Below are 20,696 nucleotides of genomic sequence, written 5' to 3'. Positions count from 1 at the left end.
GGGGGAAGTGGGGCCATCCTTGAGAGGGGCCGGACGGAGGCTGGGAGCCGGGGAGGACTCTGGTGGAAGGAGCCTTCCAGACTTTCCAAAGGAATGGGACTGGCCAAGCTCCTGCTGTGGTTCTCTCCCAGGTCATTTGTACGCTCTGATCTTAGGTGCTCATCAGGTCCCATCTTCAGGCTCCCTCATCCTTTCCACAGAGCAGGCATTCTAATGCACAAATAATCCTGTTATTCCCCAGGAAAGAGAATCCTGTTTCTGACCTTCAAGGTTTCCCATCAAATTCCTGTCTTCATGAACTCCAGTCTGGGATACTCTGTGGCCTCCATCCTCATCCCAGCCTCTTTGGTCCCCAAGTGCTTGTTCCCATTCCCCATGCTGGCCTGGAACGAAGTCTGGTCCTGACACATGAAGGAACCCCAGCGGCCTCTGGGAGGCAGGCAGCCTGTAGCCCAGGGTTCTCAAACTACAGCCACTGGCGACATGCGGCCCGCTGAGGATGTTTATGTGGCCCATGGGTTATGGCAAATGGGCTGAGGGGTGGAGACAGAGGGTGAGGTTTTGTTTTTACTCTAGTCCGGCCCTCCCACAGTCTGAGGGACAGTGAACTGGCCCCCGTTTACAAAGTTTGAGGACCACTAGCCCTTTGGAACAGCTCCGGTCCTTCTGAAGTTTGGGGGAATCTCAAGCCTAAACTGGGCTGTTCCTAGTTCTGTCCTCCGGCCTGAGCAGGCGGCTAAAAACCTTGTCTATTGACTGCTCCCGAGGATGAGGGACTCATGGCCTGAGCGTACCCTTCAGTCTTCTCCCCTGACAAGGCTCTTATCATTCTCACTGCCCCCCTGTGACTGGGCCCAGGACTACTTAGCCAGGCCAGGACTTCTGAGAATTCTCCTCCAACTGTCACATCTCGTGCTGACTCAGCTAGCACTCCAGCAAGACCCCCAGCTTTTTCAAGCCAACTTGTGCTCTTCATTAAGCTGCTTTCTTGAAACTTGGGTTCGAGACTGGATTCTTTGTGAATTTTCGGCCAGCGCTCTATAGCAGTCAAGGCCTGGGCGTCCTAAGGTGTCCGCTGATTGGCTGTCCCTCCCACTGGGGGCCATCTTCAAATGGGATGAGTATGCTAGTTCTGCCTTTCGAAGGGCCAGGGCTGAGCTCCTGGCTGGAGATCCCCTGCCAAGGTGACTCAGCCATTTACAATTACTTGTCGGGTCAGGCCATTCAACCATCTTGCCTAGCCTGAAGCCTCCCGCTTTTTGTTTTTGTTTTTGTTTCCTTCCAGGATATTATGAGATACTTGATCAAATCTGGATAATCTGTAATGAAAATTCTCCCGGACCCATGAGAAAAGGAAACAAGGCCTTTGATCACTGTCCTTTTGAGTCCATTTCTGGGTCCTTTGGCCTGGAACTGGCAGATTCTGCTCTTGATTTTTTTTTTTCTTTTTTTGAGGGGGAAAAATGACTAAGATTTTTCCCAGATCTGTTGTGTTATTCCCCTTTTCCACGATCTTTCACACATCCCGGACTCTCCCCAAAACTTCCACTGTTGAAATCTTTCCCATCCTTCAAGCATCAGGGGCCACCTTCTCCAGGAACTCCTCCCTGAGGGCTGCCAGCATTCCCGATGACCTCATCTCTTTCCTCAGAATTCTCCCAGCGGTTGGGCAGGACCGCTGAGGAACGACTTGGGTGCAAATTTATGCTCCTTCGCGGACTTCGGTTCCTCCTGTAGTTAAGAAGTGAATCCCTGCCCTGCCTGTCACTGGGCTGCTGGGACGATCAGTTGAGAATGAACTTGGTCCTCCCTGCCTCTGAGGTTCTCTTGGTGTGGGGGAGGGGGAGAAGGGGGCAAGACCATCCAGTAATGGCTCAGGTCGAGGTGTCCTTTGGGCCGAGCACTGAAAGTCCATCTCTCCGGACTCAGTTTCCCAATTTGTAAAGCGAGGGGATGACTCCCTCCAGCCCTAAGAAGAGCGGTGGGATCTGGCTTTGGCAGAGTGGTCGCTAGGCTCGGACCCTCACCACAGTCCCGCCCCCGTTTCAAGGCCCCCAGACGGTGGGGGCTGAGGCAGGGTCGGTCCAGGACGCTTCCTAGTTCCGCGGCCCCGGCCCCCTCCCCCTGACCCGCTAAAAGCCCAATTAAGGCCAAGCTCCTTGCACGCCGATTTTAAGGGATCTCGTCCACTTGGTAAGTCGAGTTTGGCAGTGGGGGGAGGGGCGTGGGAAGGACAGCTCCGCTGCCCGGGGCGCACGCACCTGCTGGGCCCGGGGCTCTGAACTGGCACCTTCCTGCCGGGAAAGCGCCGCTCCAGCTGGCCTCGGGCCCAGGGCAGTTAGAGACGCTCCCGACCCTGCCCAGAGCCAGCATTTATGAAGCGCCTGCTCCGTGCCAGGGGCTGGGCTGAGAGCCTCCGGAAGGGCTAGGGACCCAGAAGGCGGCAGGAGCCACAAGGCTGGCATGGGACTCCCTCCTCTCCCCTCCTCCCTTCCTGCGTGGCTCTGGCCCAGATCCCCGCGGGGCCAGGGGCCCAGGCTGGCGAGCCCCGTCCCCCTCCTGCCAGGACTCCCTTCCTCTTTCACCCCCGCCCCGCCCCGCCGGGGAACCCCTGGCCAGAACCCCATGCCCTGCCAGGCCCCACCTCTTCCTCTCCTCCGCTCCCCGCTCCGGGGGCAGGGAACCCCTTCCCCCGGTCCCTCCTCTCGGGTCCCGGGCTCCCCCAAGCGCCCCTTCCTCTGGCAGCCCCTCCTCCCCTCCCGCTGCCCCCGTCCCCACCTCTCCCCCGCAGCCCCCCGCTGCCCCGCTGCCGGCCCTCTGCCCTGCTCCGTCCCCGCCCTCACCGCGCTGTCCGCCGGCCGGCGCTCCTGGCTCCCAGCGGGACCCTCCAGCCGACTGTCCCGCAGGCCGAGCGCGGAGGGCGGGCAGGGGGCGGGCCCGGCCCGGCTAAACTTTAACGGCTGCGCCGCGCGGGCTGCCCCCACCCCCACTGGGGGCCTGCCAGGCGCCGCCTCTCCCGCGCCTCCCGGACTGGGAGGACAAAGGGCGGCCCGCGGGCGGCCGAACACGCCGTCCCATTACGCCTCCGCGGCCCCCCGCCTCGAGCCGCCGAGAAGAATCCTGACCCGTGGCTGCCCGTCGCGCCCCCCGGGGGGCCCGGACCCCGGCTGCAGAGGCCCTGGGGGTCGCCGAGTCCGCCCCGAGCCCCCCGTAATTTCCCAGAGCGGGGAATTCGAGGCCCAGGAAGGGCGTGCGCACCTGAGGGCGGGGTGGGGGTCTGCGCCCCTCACACCTGCGCGGAGCAGGGGGCGTGGGGGAGGTGCCAGAGCTCCTGCCCCGCCCCGCCCGGCCCGCCCAACCCCATGGCTCGGGCCGGGCCGGGGCGGGGCTCGGGGCGGGGCTCGGGGCGGGGCCGGGCACCTGGAGCAGCCCGAGGCTCCGAGGCCGCTAGTCCGCCCCAGCTGGCGCGGCCCGTCAGTGTCCCATCCATCCTCGGAGATGCTACCAGGGCTGCCCTCCCTTCTGGGCTCGGTCGTGCTGTGGCTGAGCAGCGCAGCCCCCCGGGGCCTCGCGGAGCAGGTAAGCCCCGCCCCCTTCCTGCGCCCATCTGCCTCCGCTAAGCCCCCGGCTCCCACTTTCCGAGCTCGTGCCTCCCTCGGCTCTGGCGCCCGTTCGGAACTCGGCTGCTGTCACTTCTGCCATGAGGAGCGGCCCAAGTTCTCCCCGTCCCCCGAGGGCGGGAAGCCCCTTGTCCGCCGCAGAAAGAGGCCGGGCTCGCCCCCTCTCCCCCCGCCCCCGCCCAGTGCCTCACCCAACCGGAGCCCCCGGCGGGTGCGGGACTCCTGAAGGTGCCCGAGGGAGGGATGGCCCCGAGGGAGGGATGGCCCGGGGGGAGGAATGGCCCGGAGGGAGGAATCCTAAGGTTCTTGGCATCTGGAAGGAGCCTTGAAGAGTCACTGTCCCGGGGAGAGCAGTCAGCAAACGTTTCTTAAGTCCCAAAGCGGACACAGAAAGGCCGGTCGGGTCCCGGCCCAGCGGGCTCCTCCGCCCCGCACCCTGCAGTCTGAGGCATCCAGCCCCAGCACCCGAAGTCTTGGCCCTGCGTCTGTCTGACGGTGACGCTCCCCCGAGCCTTGCCGGGTGCCGGGACAGAGACGCAGGGGATGGCCGGAAGGCCCGCATGGCCCTTTAAGGGGAGGGTGGTTCGAGGTCACTGGGGTGATGGGACAAGCAGGTCCGTTAGTCGCTCACTGTGCCAGGGTAACCACTTCAGAGGGTCTCAAACCCATTTTATAGATGAGGAAGCCGAGGCTCACACAAACAGCAAATGGCAGAGCCCCATTTACTCCTCACTCCAAATTCGGGGCTCTGACCAGCCCTACCCCGAATTCTGGTGCTACGAGGTGGGTGACAGCTTCACTGACTGATGGTACCTGGGAAGGCTTTAGGTCAGAAAGTTTAGTTTAGAAAACATTTTGGGAAGGGGAAAACACTGAAGATGATCCCCCCCCCAAAAGCCTTTTCTCAAATTCAAGTGCTCTTGCTGAGTGCAAAGGGAGGGCGGGGTGATGCTCCGGGTTGGCTGGCTTGGTATTCACCCCAGAAATCTGAGGGTTGGGGCAGGGCAGGTAGAGCAAGGCCGGAGATGGACTCCTGGGAGGAGGGCAGCTTCACTGAGGGGTATTCCGTTATGAGCAAGTTGCGGGAGGAGAATTTGGGACTCTACTTGGCTGCTCAGGGGCCCCCAAAGGGCAGTTTGGCCCCTTGTCTCGCCGTGGCTTGGAAACAAGGAGCTGTGGCTGGAATGAAGCTAATTGTGGAAGCACTAAGGGGGGCAGCGTGAGGCCAGAAAATGGGGGCTCAGGGCAGGCCCTCCCCTACATGTCCTAGCTTCAAAAAGCTCTTTTCTCCCCCAAACCCCAAAATATTAGCAGCTGCGTCACAGGATGTAGCATTTCAAGGCTGCAAAGGACCTCGGCCCAGCCATAACTGTTGTGACTCCCTGTGGCAGGTCGTGGCACCCCACTTGGAGCCAGAATGAGGCAGACCTACATCCTGTGGGGAAGTTCCCTTGTGACCCCGTGAGGGGCTTCCTTCATTGCCCTCTAGGACCCCCCCAGATGATAAGTGGTGAAGTAGCAGTGGTCCTGCATCTGTAGAGGGAGTTTCTTTGCAAGAAGTCCATATATATATACCCTGTCTCTCCCCAAGTGCCCCCTGAGCCCCCCACTTCATCCCTCCCCCACCCCTATCTGAAAACTCACAGCCAATCACTGCCCTTGACTTTAATCGGTCCCAAGACATCAAGTGATACCCAGGTGATTTTGCTACATTTGTCATGAGGAAAATTGAACTTTCCAGTGTAAAAAAAAAAAAAAAAAAAAAAAAGTTCCCAGGTACCCTTTGAGTGCCTACAAGTCAGGCTGTGATCAGAAGCATGTGCTCAGGAAGAGAAAACTCTGGCCCCCATTAAAGGAAGATGGGCCTCTGAGCTCAGGGAGCTGGGTGATCCTTATCCCCCTGTGCCTCAATTCCTTGTCCGTAAAAGGAAGGAGCAAGACTCAGTAACCTCCGAGGCCATTCCTGGGACTTGTCTCCCAGTCAATAGAAGCCGTGCTTTCATTCAACCAGTATTCCAGAAGCAGCTGCCATGTGCCAAGGACGGGCTACGGAGCAGGGCGAGAGCGGGGACCATTGGGATTTCTCATTTCTCGTGACTGATACTGTTTTCTTCTTTTCTTGCAGTCTATAAAATGCTTCCCTGAGAACGGTAAGTAAGTAACTGAGTCCAGTGAAAATCCTGGCTGTGGCAACTTGCAAGAAAGCCCAGAACGTTCATTTAGGAGTCAGTCAGGAGGAGTTCCCATCGGGGGTGGCTGTTCAAAAATCACTCAATCGGAAGTTTAAGAGCGATCCTCCAAACAACCTGCCCCACGAGGAAGCCCAACAACGCACAGTTAACAGCTTGAAGTCCAAGCTCTAGTTTCATTTGCCTATAGGAAAATCGTGCTTTGAAAAGGAGAAGCATCTGCAGGGACCCTATTTGCATCCGGTCCCTTTGGGTTCTTTTTACTTCAGATTTTATCATGCTCTTTGTTTGCATTCTTATCTTTGCTGGCTGGAAGCTTGTGCGTCAGTGCTGCACTCTGCTGCTTGGAGCTCCAGATATCTGTCCCTGTGTTCCCAGGCCACCTTTTATTCACTAGAACTGGGTAGAGGCTTTTGTTTTTCATATTTACCGAAGGCTGAACTAGGATTTTTCCAAAGGGCCCTTTGGTTTTGTTGGTCACTGTTAATTCATTTCAGTTGAATTTGAAAAACTTTTGAATTAATAATTGCAAACGTTTGTAGAGTGTCTCATTTAATTCTCACCTGGGGAGGTAGGTGCTGTATTATCCCAGTTTTACAGATGAGGAAACTGAGGCAGGCAGCAGTGAGGGGTCATTGGGTAAAAAGTGTCTGAGCGCAGATCTTCCAACGCTGTCCACTGAGTCACCCAGCTACCCCATGAACACAGATCAATGTGGACAGAATAAATTCAAAATCACTCCAAGGTGCTTAGGGAGGGAACAGAGTACATTTGTAGGATGTGGCTGCGCCCACGTGGTGGGCAGTCGCAATTGGGTGATTGGGGCGTCCTTAGGTTGAGCCCTGTGGACAGGTGGAGTACTGTGTTCCACATAATGGACACAGCTGTCCTGGGATTTAGAGCTGAAGGGCCTTCAGTGGTTATGGAGAACAGCTTCTTCCTCCTAGCGGTGAGGAAACTGCGTCCTGAATGGTCAGGTTGCTTGGCTCCGGTCACATAGGAAGCAGACACTTTTTGCTTGATGGCTATCTCTATCTCCAGCACTTCCACCCCAAACCCCATCTGTAAAAGGGGGATAACTACAGATTAGGGATTTGAAGGGACCTTTGGTGACATGGAGTCCAACTGCCTTATTTCATAGATGAGGAAACGGAGTCCAAGCGAGGGTTTGTGATTGACAGGTGTCACCCAGCTAGGAAATGTTTGAAGCATGATTAGAACTTGCTCCAGACTCCAAGGGCAGTGCTCTATCCACTGAGCTACCTGGCCCCCCCAGTGATACTTGCACTCCCTATAGCATCTCATCAGGCTTTACGGTGCCGAACAAACACCAGCTCTTCCTGTTATTATTCCAAGGTCCATCCAGAGAGTGGCTGGTCAGAAACAAGCTGACTCCAGGGGGGTTGCGGACTCTCCGTGTGCTTTCTGTGGCCAGCCCCAAGACCAATCCAGATGCAGTCCTTTTGAACATAAGCTGGGTGCTCAAGCAAGACGGTGAGTGAGGGACGTGGGGATGGCGGAAGCAAGGTGAGTGACTGGGCGGCATGGAAGTCTCCCAGCTTTTAAACTACTCGGCACTGAGCCTGCCTTTTGTAGTACAGATTCCTGAAGGATCCCATCTTAGGGATCCAAGATGGCTCTACCCAGTGCCTGGGGCACTGCCTGTCACCCTCTGAGAGGCTCACACCAAACTCTTACCCTCCGCTGGAATGGGAGGGTGTCTTTGCACAGGGCTGTCCCCTTGGAGGTGACCTTCCTTCGAGTATTTATCATCTAAGTTCTGATTCCTATAAGTTGGTTCTCTAAACTCTTTTTTTTTTCCTTTGTATTTTTGGGGCTCAGCACAGTGTTCGGCACAGAGTAAGCGCTTTGTCCGTGTTGGTTGGTTATTGACAGGTCGATTTTTCCTTGATCTTCTCCTCTTACTCCTTTGCTTCCAGGCAGCATCCAGATGCTGAAGGCCACCAAGATTTGTGTGGACGGAAAAGGCCAATTCTTAACCTACAGCTGTGTGAGATGCAATTACACAGAAGTATTTCAGAGTCAAACCCCACCTGATGGAAGCAAAGTAAGAAAACCCCCCGAGAGTGTTTTAGCACTGAGTGCAGTAGGTTATCTGACATACTTAGTCACTTCCAGGGGTAACTGCTGGAATCCACGGGCAATCTCCAAATAAGGAGTGCCCGGCTGTAATCTGGGATCTCTCATTCCTCCGGCTCCCTGCTCTAGCTTCAGGTAAAACCTGGAGAGTTCAGCAGCTGCTATTTCCTCATTGTGGCACCCAGTTCCTTTTACAAGCACATAGACTCACAAGGCTTCAAACTTAGACTGATTTTATTTGTCCAGAAAAAGATGCAGAAATCACTTTGAATCCTCCAAGAGTCCCTTCCAATTCACCCTGTTTAGGGTTCTGAGCTTCACAGTTCATTCTAGAAGTGACGTGAAATCCTAAGTAGGAGATCATTAACACGTAAGCTTCTCCAGGTTGTTTCTCCAGTGATCCATCGTTCCTTTTCTCTTGCCTTTCCTCTTTGGCTCTGACAACTCCTGGCACTTCAGGCATACATTTTGTTCTGTGTTTAACCAGGATGGATAAAAACTGGTCTTGTGACTTGACTTTTGGTCAAAAATTAAAAATCAAGATCCCCCCAAAATTGTTGAATTTGTATATTTCACAGGACTAAAGATGGTCAGTGATGAGTTGTTTTTTATCTTTTAGTGGGAGTTTCATTACCTTGGATTTCCTATAAAGCCAGAAACTTCTTATTTCATCAGTGCCCACAATATCCCACCTGCAAATATGAATGAAGATACTACCATTATATCTGTGAAATTCATCTCACCAGGTAAGGGCCTTTTTGGATCCTTCCCTCTGGACCTTGCTTCTGGATAGCTTTCATCCTACTTGCAATGCTCAAACCCAGGATTTCGAAGCAGTTCTCTTTCTTGATTCAGGCAGAATATGTGCTAAGTACTAGGGATAAAAAGACAAAAACAAGCTCCCTGCCCTTAAGAAACAATGAGAGAAAAATGATATGAAAGTTGTACGTTTGTTCTTCAGGAAAATCACTAGTTTAGTTTTTTTAAATAAATTTTTATTAGCCTCCTTTGTTTTTAAGTGACCTTCTGTATCCCTTGCTCAACCTATTCTTCCCCAAAGCATTTCATATAACAGATTCTTTATTGAGGAAAAAAAAAATAGCAAAACCAATCAATATATTTTTTTAAAAAACATATACAATATTCCGATAGATACTCTCCCTGCAACACACAAAAAGGAGTTGGGGAAGATGTCTTCTCGTACCTCATTGCTGAGACCAATCGGCTGAGCTTTTCAATCCATCTTCAAGGAGAGCTATAGAAAACTTCTTGGTCTCAGTGGTACCCCCCTCCCCCATTCTCTGTTCCTCCCATCTAAGAGTTAGAAGTCTCTTCCTCCTTCCTAACATGAATGCCTCCATGTCAGCCCTTCCCATGTCTCTTGGGACCCTGCTGCAGTAATGCCTCCTCCAGATGGCGTTCCCCATTGTCTCTTTCCCTCTGCTTACAAACAGGTCCACGGTCCGCTAATCTTCAGAAATCTTCCCCTTGACCCTGCTGCATCCCTCCCCTCCATCCCTTTGTGGTGCAACTTCTTAGAGAGTCATCTCAGAGCATCCCCACTTCCTGACTCTGCCCCTGGCTTCTGTGCCCACTACCAAGCTCCGTCTGCATGTGTTCTTGTGGCAGAGACATAAAGTCCAATGAAAAATCTCTTTGTCCTGAAGGAGATTACACTTATGGAGACCTCGACGACTCCTCTCTCCCAAGGTGCCAGGTATCTTCTGGTTACCTCTCCAGGGCCTCCTTAATCTCATGCCAAATACTTTGCCTCCATTGGCTTTGGAGACTTGATGCCCTCTTGATTCTTCATTAGCTCTTCATCCTGTTCCCAAACCCTGAGGGTGGGGAGCTCCCCCAGGTGGACCCCATCTTCTCTCCCTTGGCAAACCCCTCCATAGCCAAGATTGCAGCTCTCCCCATTTATGCAGAGGGCTGATTAAAATTTGTTGATTTACACCTACATTTACACTATTGGTCCTGAATTCTTGCATCTCTGAAGATCACCTCTGAGCCTCCTCTAGACTGAGCCATTCTTTCTCCAAGACCCATACAGGTGGGTCAGCATGGTTGCCCAAGTCCCTCCTAGACCATTCTCCCACGACGGTGTCTCAGACTTCTGTTGTCCCACAGCTTCCCTCTTCCTCATCTGCTTGGGTTGGTCCAACGGCCTCTCCACTGACTCTACTTCCTTTCTGTCTAATTCTCCCGCGGGGATGGCTGCTGGAACTGGAGACATCTTCAACTGCTCAACATGCTGCCTCTTAATAATGATGATTATAACAACAAGAGTTGGCACTTCTACGGCATCTACAATGCTAAGGGCTTTACAACTGTCATCACATGTAACCCTCACCACATCCCTGGGAGGGCTATCCTTCTCCCCATTTTACAGATGAGGGAACTGAGGCAGACAGAAGCTACCTGACTTGCCCAGCATCCCACAGCTCAGACATCTGAGGCAGGATCTGACCTGGAGCTCTTCCTGACTCCAGACCCAGCGCTCTGCCCACTGCTTTCCTGCCTCATGTCATACCCGGCCTTGGTTGTGCTCTGCCATGTTCCTGGGATGCCCTCCCTTCCTTACCTCCCCCCATCTGCCTATGGCGTCTCCTGCCCATTCCCCAAAGCCTGGCCCAAACACCCCTCCCCTCTCGGGGCTCCCAGAACCTCATCTAAGGAGATCCTTGGGGTCTCTCCAAGGGATGGGAGCACGTCCGTCAGCTCTCTGAGAGCCACGGCTGGCTTTCACTTTTCCTTTATGTCCCCAGCGCCTCCCATCATCCCTGGCACTCAGCCCATGCCTAATAAGTCAGACTGGGCCACACTGACCTGGAGGGTCACTGTGTCCTTTGGCTGCCCGTATCTGTCCGATCCCCTAACAAGTTCCATGAGGGCGGGTTAAATAAGGTCAGGACCCCCCCCCCCCCCACACACACACACACAGCACAAGAGATAATGAATAAATATTTCTTAGCTGGAAATGTTGAATCAATCAACACATGCTAGGGTCACTTTTTTCTTCTGTTTTTTTCCTCTCATGACTTTTCCCTTTTGTTCTGATTTTTCTCCCAACAAGATTCATAAAGAAATGTGTATTTAAAAACTTTAAGTCCATCAAAAGTTTTTTAAAAATTAGTGTGCACATATAACCAGAAAAAAAAAAAGGAAAACAATAAAAAGGGGGGAAAAAGAAAGGCTGAGCCTTGGGTGCAGCCGTCAGCAAGCATTTCCTATGCCCCTGCCTCGTGCCAGGTGCGTGATGGTGGCAGAAACCAAGAATAAAGCAGCTCTGGCTCTCGACAGGGCAGACAACTGACAGTCGCAGAGTCGGGAGGATCCTGGGGTCGATCCCAGAGTTCCCCATTCTCCCTCCCTGCCCCGATGCGCCCCCTGAGCACACACGAGCCTGGGTGCTGGAGGAGGAAACAGGGCCCAGTGTTCCAGGTAGGCCTGGGAAGGCCTCTCAGTTTGGACGCCAGCCAGCTTTGACTAACCACAAAAACAGCATCCCAGTGGATGGCTGGCCTGGCTCCCACCCTCCTTTCTAGCTTCTGATTTGCATGTCCCCAGGGCCATCCCTCAGCACTGGCCCCGAGGCCTCCTTCCTGGATTTGGTATTAAAATGTAACTGCTGCATTTGCATTTGATGGCCAGGCTTTGGGGGGACAGGGAGGGAGGGAGGGGGAAAGAGGAGAAATTTGCCTTTGGCTAAAATGTAAAAACCTTTTATTTCACTTTCCTAGGCTGCCAGGACCCAGTGATGAAGTATACAAAAAAGTGTCAGGACTATGGTGAGTGTGGGGCTTCCTCGCATGGAGACCTGAGTCCAAATCTGGCCTGAGACCTTAGCCTGGGATCCTGCGCCAGCCCATCAGTCTGCCTCAGTTTCCCCACCTGCAAAAAAACGAAGGAGTTGCCCGGGGTCTCCTTCTAGCTTCAGGTGCTTACTAACCCCAGTGTCCCATCTGTAGAATGGGGAGCGGATTTGTCAAGTGCTCAGCCAACCTTAAAGCACTGTGTGAGTGCTGGCCACAGCACCAGCTCCCCGGGTGTAATGTAGCCTCATGGAGTGCTGGGAGCCAAGCTCTGGTCCTGGGAGTGAGATTCCGCTCCGATTCTGGCCCAGGGCCGGATCCTCGGTTCTGGGTCTGGAGCTGACGCCCAAGCAGCCAGAAGGACGCAGCCAGGTTCCTGGAAGTGACCCTGGGCCTGGTCTGCAAATCCCACAAATAAAACCACGGGGAGGCTTCCAGAGCAGAGCCCCTGCCAGGGAGGTTGAGGTTTGAGGTGTTCCCTCATCCCCAGGGCCTCCAGAGGAAGCCGGACAAAGTCGTGCTAGCAGCTCTGGCCACGTCCCTTAACCTCTCTGGGCCCCGAAAACATCCCAGAATGCCCCCTGCCACCTCTTCCCGGATGGGTACTGTGGGAAGTAATGGAGTCAGGGCCGAAGTACAGTGGGAGGAGCTCTGGGTTCAGTCAGAGGACGGGCTCTGAATGCGGATTCTGCCCCTTAATCCGGGTTCCACTCCGGCCAGCACCAGGGCCCTGTTTCTTCCCCTGTAAAACCAGACAGTCCGAAGACCCTTCGGTCTTTTTGTGAGCAGAGACTACCCCGAGTGAGAGCTGCTGTAGGGAAGAGCGGCCGTGGTAGCGGTGCTCACAGAACCCCCAAATCCAAAGTACCCTGGAGAAGCTCCTGTCACACCCATTTCTTTGACTAAACAAGTAAAACACTTGCTCAGTGGAGCAGCCGGGCCAAGGCGAGCTCTCCTTCAGGGAGCCCGCCTCCTTCCGGGCAGTTAGACCTTCTGTTGGGAAGCAGCGGGGCTCAGAGGGGTGTGGGGGTTCACCCCCACCGGGAGATGCCTCCTGAGTCCTCCTCACCTGCTCTAACCCTCAGGGAGCCTGTGGAGCCCGAACATCACGGCCTGTCAGAAGGAGAAGAGCGTGGAGGTGAACTTTAGCACCAGCGGCCTCGGGCACCGGTACCAAGTCCTGATTACCAGCCGCAATGACGACGTGCTCGGGCACAGCGACATCTTGGAGGTACCGTCATCGCTCCTCCCTGGGCGTGGCCCTTTCCCCTTTGCAGCATCTCCTCCAGAGAACAGGACCCGTCCCAGGCCGGGCTTCTTAGGGTTTGTTTCCTTGAAGGCTTCTCCCAAGCCGTAAGTCATGGTCACTCCCTGGGACTTTATCTGTCGGCGCAGGAAACTCTGGTTTCAGAACCAGGGAGAGAAGGTCTCACCATCCCTTCTCTGGGACCAAGAGTAGCCGTGACAGGTGAGAGGCTCCCCCGTTCCGTCAGGCGCTAATTATGCTCCTGGGCCGCTGCCTTCGCTTCAGTTTGGTGCCCCCCGTGTTTCTCTGACTTCTCCTCCTTGTCGGTTCTCGAGCTCAGGAGTCTCTCGGGCTGTTGGGTCAGATCCGGGTCTCCAGGTACCCGACGTCGCTCCTGGTGTTTTAGCGGCCCCAGAAAGCCCGAGCCCCACTTTGCTTGGATGGGGCACGTGTTCTTGGGGGAATTCTGTCTCTAAGGCCGGAGGCTCTCTCTCTCCAGGCCCCCATTAGCGCGGTCTGCCTCAGGAAGGCTCCTCGGGCCAGCAGTGTGCTGCCAGACAGGTGGGGTGGGGGGTAAGCCGCGAGGCTTTCTCCCTCCTCGGAGCCCCTCCACCTCCACCTAACCCCGGCCGTTTTCTCCATTAGCTGAACCAGAGCCGGGCGACCGTGACCCTCCCAGTGACGGCAGAGGAAGGGAAAGGGGCCGTAGTGCAGGTAACCAAGGGCTTCCCCATTCCCCCCGACTTGGCTTCCAGCAAATTCCTCTGCGGACCCCTCTGTGTTCCAGTTTGAGGCACCTTTGTCGAGCGGTTCGGCCGCTGTCCCCTTGCAGGGTGGGGGAGGCTCTCGAGCATGAGTTGGGGGGGGGGGGAAGGACACAGCAAAGCGGCTGCCTTAGTTTGTGACCCACTGCGGTCCAGCCCCGGTCCTGACACACCCGCCCAAATCCCGAAGTGTCCGGCTGCTCGACTCTCCATCTTGGGGCAGATTGCTTGGCTGTATTATCAGGAGATAATAATAAGCCTGACTTTTTGTGAAGATAAGTTTGCCCTCGATTGCTCATAATGAAGGTGACCTGGAGGAGCCCCTTGTCCTGAAAGGACAAGTCCCCGCTCTCCCGGGCAGCTTGGGAGAGGTCCAGGGGACTCTGCCATTGGGCTCCTGGAGATCCTCTGCCCAAGCTCTAGCATCCAGCTTTAAAAAGGAAAGTCAGTACAGCTCACCACATTGATGTGGCTCTAGACGCATGTCTATGTACAGTAACTGCCTATGTATAGATGTGTGTCTGCGTATGTGGAACAAATGTATCCATATACAGACTATATATATATATATACGTGCGCATACATGCGTACATACAGCCGTGTGTATACATATGTGTTCCCTTCAGATTGATCCCTGCTGAACTGTAGTCTGCCTGGGCGAGCTGGGAAGCATGAAAGGGAAAAAACGCAGTAAAAAGTACAATAGCAGAGAACAAAAGAGTAAAAAAAAAAAAAAGATAGCCAAGAATACCCTCTCTTCTATTTTTCTATATGCTTTCTTAAAAAGGAAATGTATTGTTACGTGTTTCGAATCCTTGATGTTCTGCTGGACACATGAAAAATTTGCTTTGTTTTTCATTTTCTTTTCCTATTTTTTATTTGGTTTCAAATACATCAATATAAAAATAAATAAAGCATCTTAAGCCTGGGGGTGGGGGGTGGGGGGTGGGGGGTGGCGGGGCAAAGCCTCTTGGATTTTCAGCATCCTTCCAGACACGACTCCCCCAGAGGGAGAACGGGAGGGTGCAGGGCTGGAGCTGGAGGGGAGAACTTGGAGCCCATTCCGCCTGCTCGGGTGTCCGGGCCCAGCTCTCACTCGGGAGTCGCCTTCGTCCCCGCTCCTTCCCGCTCTCGGAGCACCCTGGGGCGGAGGAGGTGCTGCCGGCCGTCCCTCCCCCATGATCCTGGCGGTGCCCACGCCCCGGGTGTAGGGTCAGCGGCTCCTCTGGGCTCTGAGGGCTCAGTTCGGCTCCTGAGTCGCTGCGGGTCAGGGGCAGATGGGCGCGAGCTCCGTGTGGCGAGGGCCTTCGGGGAAGGAAGCGAGGCGCAGTTTTCTCCGGGAGATAAGCGGCTCCGGCAGCGGGGAGCTGGGTTCTCGAGCTGCTCGAGTCCCCCCCGGGTGCGAGGCTGCTTTTCATCCCATGAATCTCCGGAGGCAGGAGAGGGGCCGGGAGCCGCGGCCCGGGCTCCAGAATCGGCTCAAAAAAGGCCTTGAGCGGAGCGGCTGAGACTCCCGTTTACTAAGAGCCTTATTTCAGAAAAGTCAAAAATCAAAATTGGGAGTTGGTGGTAGAGCGTCAGCCGGAAAGTTCTAGGTGTTCTTGGTAAGCGGGGAGTTTAACTTCGTTTATTTTCCAGCCTTGTTCTGAGGCGCCAAGAACCAGGCAGGGCCGCGCTGGGGGGCGTGAGCTCCGCCGCCCCCGGCCCATGTTTCAGGCCGGAGAATTAGGGACCAGGCGGACCGGAGCTGGGGACCCTCGGGGCTCACCTGTGGCAGACTCCCCGCTTCCGGAGGGGCCTGGGGCCGGCCCTTGGGAGAGCGTTTATTTACTGAAGGAGCCGGAGCGGCTTCCTCCACGGCTCCTTCCAGTCAGATTCAGACCCCGATGGGGCTGGGTTACAGCGCTGGGGGGGAGGGGGGGGGGCACAGACAGAAACTCGTCTCGTTTTTTCTCAGATAATTCCGTATTTCTCTTCGTGCAACAACGACTGCACACGGCGGCGAGGAGCCATCTTCAGCTGCCCAGAAAGCATCGGTTTGGCCGGCCTGAGTAAGCAGCCCCCTTCCCGGCAGGGCTGGTTGAACTCCCGGGCCTGGCCTTCCCTGTCAGGGCAGAAAGTCTTTTATAAAACGGGGGCTCCCCGGGCTCTGCCGCCCCCGGGCCTCCAGCTCAGGTCCCTGAGGCGGTCCCGGCCTCGGAGCGTCTGACTGGGGAGAGATGCGCCCTGGCGGGAGGGGGGGGGCGCTGGGAGGTGGCCCCCTCGGCCCGGTCTCTCCTCGGGAGAGCCTGTCCTGGGCATGCAGCTGGGGAGGGGGAAGGGCCCGGTCACACTTGGCGGAGGTTCTGCCTTTCCTTGCAGACCAGAGCCAGCCGTGGGCACGGCCGCTGTACTTCCTCCTCCCTGCTCTGAGCGCGGGCCTGTGGGCGCTAACGGCCGGACTCTACCTGCTGTGGAGACGCGGTAGGTGCGGGTGTCCCTGGGAGGGGGGGCGAGGGCCGGGAGCAGTGGGGGCTGAAGGGGCGGGGTCAGTGGGGTCAGAGGGCGGCCCGTCACTTCCGGCAGGTTCTTCTGTGTCTCGGTCTGGGTGAGGTGGCTGTGGCCATCCAGGTGGCTGCGGGGGGGTTTCTCCAAAGGAGAAGGGTCGGACACCGGTGGGCTTTGCTCCGCACGCCCTCATCCGCCAGAGGAAAGAAAGGGCGCCGCGGGCGGGGCAGCTGTGGCCGTCCTGGTCCCTCCAGCCGACCGCGTGTCCGGACGCCCGTGGCTCCGGGGCTGACTCACTGGTCGGGGCACAAGCACCCGCTCTAGCTATTTAGTTCCCACTGATGACCCCCCCGTGCTGCCGGCGGCGCTGTGGGCGCTGGGAACAGCCCCAGCACCCTCCCCACCCCCACACCCGCGCTCTTCACGGTCACTGCTAAAGTGCCCACCCGCGGGTGGGTCCGGGAAGCGGGGGAGCTCGGGACGGCGCCGGGCCCCGGCGCTGCTGGACTCGGCGGTCCTGAGCCTCGGAGCAGTCTGGCGGCCAGGGCTCCAGGCCTTTTTTCGGGGTCACGCGCTCGGCCGGGCCCCGGGAGGCATCTGCGCACGCTCGGGCTCCCGAGAGCTCACAGAAGCGTGTGTGTGTGTGTGTGTGTGTGTGTGTGTGTGTGGGAGGGGGAATCGGGCGCTTCACTCGAGCGTTTCCAGGCCTTTCCCGGGCCGCTTTTCCAGACAAGTCCCCTGAGGCCTCCGCGGCGCGATCCTGAGGGCCCAGCGTCCACCCCAGCGGGCAGGTCCAGTCACTGACCAACCACGGCCGCCTGCGGGCCAGGGGCCCTTTGCCAGGCGGCGGGGGGCGGCCACAGAAGGGGAGTTTGTGAGGGGCCGGGCCACGAGGGGCTGGGGGCTGTTCCGGTCAGGGGCTCCAGGAGGACGGTGTCCCGCCCGCCCAGGTAGAACCCCTTCCGGGGATGCTGCTGCGGCTGCGCGGCCCTCCAGCGGAGGAAGGCGGGGAGATGCCGCCCCCTCCTGGCCCTTGCCGGGATGACGGCTGCTCCGCCGCGGCCCAGATGCCGGGTTGCCCTCCTTGGGCTTTGAGCCCTTCGGAATCGGCGCCTCTGACTCCAGCGCGCCCCTCCCCCTCGCGCCTGCCCCTCCTCACTCGGGACACTTGAATCTAGCTCCTCCCCTGGTCAGCTTGCTGCTGCTTCAGGGGGTGCAGGACGAGCTGGAGTTTTATCCCATTGGATCCTTGCTGCAGGAACAGGGCAGTTTTCTCTGCCGGCCCCGCCCCCCCCTCCCCACTAGTGAACAAGAGCTGCGGGACCTCCGCGGTCCGATCCGACCCCAGCGGCGCTCTTCAGGTCACTGTCATTGTTCTTGCCGGCACAGACGCCACGGACCCGGACGCCCTAGAAGCCGCTGCTCCCGGCGGCTCCCTGAGCTGGGCCCCAGAGCTGCTCCGCCGAGGGGATGACCAGGGTGAAGGAGCTTCGCCCCCTCCCCGAGATCTTTCCTACCAGCCTCTGTTCTAGGAACCACTCGGAGGGTGGTCTTGTGTCCAGGCGACTGGAGGGGCCATTTGTGGGCGAGCAGGTTGTGTTGGCCGCTGGGGACGCTTTAGGGTTTGCAGTTAAGGCACCGGTGTTTATGGAGAATAAAAGCAAGCTCCTGAGGTGAAGGGGGACACGGCAGGAGAGCAGGGCCGTGACCCCACGAGGCCCTTCCTGAGGTCTCCCACCCACGCCTCTCAGCTCCCATCTTCTCTGGCTTCTGTTCACAGGAAAGGCCCGGAAGGCTCCTCCCCACGTGCCCCCACTCCTCCCGTCCATCAGGGTGCTCCTCGTGTACCATCCCCAGGCCTGCTTCCGGCACGCCGTCTGCGACTTCGCCGAGTACCTGCAGGGCCACTGCAGAAGCGACGTCGTCCTCGACCAGTGGCAGAAGAGGAGGGTGGCAGAAATGGGCCTGGTTCTGTGGCTCACGGCCCAGAAGAAGGAGGCGGACAGAGTGGTGTTCCTCTTCTCCAGCCCGGCAGAGGCGTGCGACGGCTCCTGTGGCCCGAGCGCCGGCGGGCACCAGGAGAGCGCCCAAGACCTCTTCGCCCTCGCCTTCAACCTCTTCTGCAGCGACCTGAAAAGCCGGGCTTCCCTGGACAAGTACCTGGTGGTCTCGCTCGGGGAGGCCGCCCTGTCGGAGGACCTCGGCGCCCTCGGCGTGTGCCCCAGGTACCAGCTCATGAAGGAGGCCGGCCCCTTCTGCAGAGACCTGCTCAGCCTCTAGCCCCCGAGGAGGGGGCTCGCCCGTGTCCCTGTCCCCGTGAAGTGCAAGGAGACGGCGGACGAGGGGGAACCCTGCAAGAGCTTCCTGCGCGGCCCCTGAGCACTAAGGACGGAGCCCAGGCCTCGGAGAAGGGGCGAGAAAGGCCCATGGAGCAGGGAGGGCTCTGGATCCGGCTCCCGGCGCAAAAACGCTCACTGATAAGCACATAAAACTGCTGACCAAACCCACACCTCGGAAGCCAGTCACTATTTCTGCTCCTTGTCACAAATGTACATAGTGACTGATTACTGATGTACTATTTCTTGAACACCTGCTCTGGCCAAATACCAGTGTGTGTGTGTGTGTGTGTGTGTGCAGAATTATTATGGCCTTGAAAAGCAGACTAAGAGACCAACCCAGGGCATTGATCAGTTAGGCCCAATAATTCATCCGGAAGAACAAAAGGTCTAGACCAGTGGTCCTCACACTTTATAAACAGGGGGCCAGTTCCCTGTCCCTCAGACTGTGGGAGGCCGGACTAGAGTAAAAACAAAAGCTCACCCTCTGTCTCCGCCCCTCAGCCCATTTGCCATCACCCGGCGGCCGCATAAACATCCTCAATGGGCCGTAGTTTGAGAACCCCTGGTCTGGAATCTCAAGGGAAAAGATTGGGATAAAATTGTAAGATAAATTGGAATCAATGGGGATTAGCACTTTTAGATCTCAAATTATAGCACAGAAAGCAGCAGAATAGCAGATCTGCACAATAGCCTAGAAAAGTCGAATCAGAAATAGAACCTAGATGATGCCCCAGGTTCAAAAAACGGAGATGACTTTAAATTACTTGGGGGAGGAATTCCCTATTTGATAAGAACTACCAATAAACTATATTATCTACATACAAGTACAGGGACTTGGATCACTGCCTTACACCATATACCACAATATGCTCTAGAGATAAAGAACCTTAACAGTTGTTAGATAGTAAAGTTCCCACGTGCAAAGAATTGGACAAGAACCAGATCAGTGCCTTGCACAGGCTATCAGAGTTCTTAATTAAATAAATTATCATAAAAGATAAAACACAAGATGAAAACTCACAAAGTTCTTGCATGACAGAACATAACTAGCAAGCTGTTGATTTGGGGGGAAAATCTTTTGAATAGATCTGACGCAAAGGATAAGAAAAGGCGGTTCTCTAAAGATCTGCAAATTATTAACCACCAAATCACTAACAATAAAATCAAAACAACTCTTAGGGGAACCTTGAACTCAGAAAACTGGCAAATATTAACTTTAAATTAGGTCAACCTTTCTGAGGAGCAGCTGGGGAGGATGCTAAGAACATGGCTAGTGTGCCTGTCTCCCTCCCCGTTGGGCTGCCGCTGCCCAGCGCTGACAGACCAGTGAAGTCCTGATCACTGCCAGCAGAAGCACAAAAGTGGCACCAGAGTCGCCGCCCAAGGATCAGGGAATGGCCAAGGCAGCAGGAGCCCGAAAAGTGGTGAAGCAGGACCGCACCCGAGGAGCCCGAAAGAATCCCCTGGACAGATGCAGAAGGGAGGAAGGTGAACCAGGGAAACGACACAGCAGCGGAAGGCGCGACGATGGCCAAGCCCAGAGGGCCGCAGCTTTCCCATCCAAGCTGGGCCCCGAAGAAGCAAGGGAGGGGCTGCTTATTTGCCGAGCTCTTTCATTATTCTTGACTCCTTATATTTGGGTCTCTGGGTACTTTCAGGAATGAAGGACATGTTTTTAAAAGTTATCAATAAAAAGTTTTCTTTTAAAATTCATTTTGAAATTCAATAGCTTTTTTAAGAGGGAAAGAAACCAGGCTGCAGATGTAGCTGGACTTGTTCTATACACGGCTGCTTGTGGCCTCCCCCATTAGCTGGGGGGGAGGGGGTTCTGGGGGGGCAGCTCTTTCTGTACCCCTAGCACTTCGCCTGGTGCCTGGAACGGAGGCCAAGGTCAGTACCTGCCGACTGACGGACGTTATTTCCACCACACGGAAGTCACTGGACACTAAACACGCCGCTGTTGGCGAGATCCTGCTGGCCTTTAGGTCTCGGGCCCCCGGAGGACCGGCGTTGGAGCCTAGGCCGCGAGTAGCTCGGGGCAGGCGCCTCTGCTAGGAGGCTCCAAGGGTCAGGGGAGCTTCTCCGTCAGGGCCCGACCCCGCTTCTTCACGGCTGCTCCCAAGGCTTCTGGGT

General features: G+C 56.2%; 2 protein-coding genes and 2 long non-coding RNA genes across 6 annotated transcripts in view; 2 read left to right on the top strand and 2 right to left on the bottom strand.

Annotated features, from left to right (window-relative positions):
* CHDH (choline dehydrogenase) overlaps nt 1-3,312 on the bottom strand; it is a 33,533-nt gene extending 30,221 nt beyond the window's left edge. Inside the window, exon 1 of one of the 2 annotated variants that reach the window (XM_074284457.1) lies at nt 3,259-3,312. The gene's annotated coding sequence lies outside the window, so the exon portion shown is untranslated. Of the gene's footprint in view, nt 1-2,843; nt 3,233-3,258 lie in introns of those variants that run through there. The other variant, XM_074284456.1, reaches the window with a different exon arrangement.
* Nucleotides 3,313-3,372: 60 nt separating this feature from the next.
* IL17RB (interleukin 17 receptor B) lies at nt 3,373-18,828 on the top strand. 2 transcript variants are annotated; one of them, XM_074284458.1, is made up of 11 exons: nt 3,374-3,579; nt 5,746-5,770; nt 7,166-7,303; nt 7,750-7,877; nt 8,529-8,655; nt 11,656-11,703; nt 12,813-12,958; nt 13,619-13,687; nt 15,695-15,788; nt 16,099-16,200; nt 18,005-18,828. In XM_074284458.1, exons 1-11 carry the CDS (start codon nt 3,499-3,501, stop codon nt 18,502-18,504), a joined length of 1,458 nt encoding a protein of 485 aa, XP_074140559.1. In that variant the 5' UTR covers nt 3,374-3,498; the 3' UTR covers nt 18,505-18,828. The 2 variants fall into 2 exon arrangements, with proteins under 2 accessions (XP_074140560.1, XP_074140559.1); XM_074284459.1 differs by lacking the exon at nt 13,619-13,687 and having other exon boundaries at nt 3,373-3,579.
* On the bottom strand, nt 14,585-16,326 carry LOC141552056 (uncharacterized). Its single transcript, XR_012485047.1, has 2 exons — nt 16,185-16,326; nt 14,585-15,841 (listed from the first exon to the last, which is right to left on the bottom strand). It is a non-coding gene; the product is annotated as an uncharacterized LOC141552056 (long non-coding RNA).
* On the top strand, nt 16,767-17,182 carry LOC141552057 (uncharacterized). Its single transcript, XR_012485048.1, has 2 exons — nt 16,767-16,861; nt 16,897-17,182. It is a non-coding gene; the product is annotated as an uncharacterized LOC141552057 (long non-coding RNA).
* Nucleotides 18,829-20,696: the final 1,868 nt, after the last annotated feature.

This window comes from Sminthopsis crassicaudata, chromosome 1 (assembly GCF_048593235.1).
Source record: "Sminthopsis crassicaudata isolate SCR6 chromosome 1, ASM4859323v1, whole genome shotgun sequence".
NCBI classification, from domain to species: domain Eukaryota; kingdom Metazoa; phylum Chordata; class Mammalia; order Dasyuromorphia; family Dasyuridae; genus Sminthopsis; species Sminthopsis crassicaudata.
Note: the sequence above shows the minus strand (reverse complement) of the source record. Positions and strands in the feature narration are given on the sequence as shown.

Excerpts from the sequence above, each read along its gene's own strand:
- IL17RB (XM_074284458.1), top strand. The coding sequence starts at position 3,499 with ATGCTACCAGGGCTGCCCTCCCTTCTGGGCTCGGTCGTGCTGTGGCTG. Across the intron at positions 12,959-13,618 it reads GGCACAGCGACATCTTGGAG|CTGAACCAGAGCCGGGCGAC; the intron begins GTACCGTCATCG and ends TTTCTCCATTAG. Across the intron at positions 13,688-15,694 it reads GGAAAGGGGCCGTAGTGCAG|ATAATTCCGTATTTCTCTTC; the intron begins GTAACCAAGGGC and ends GTTTTTTCTCAG.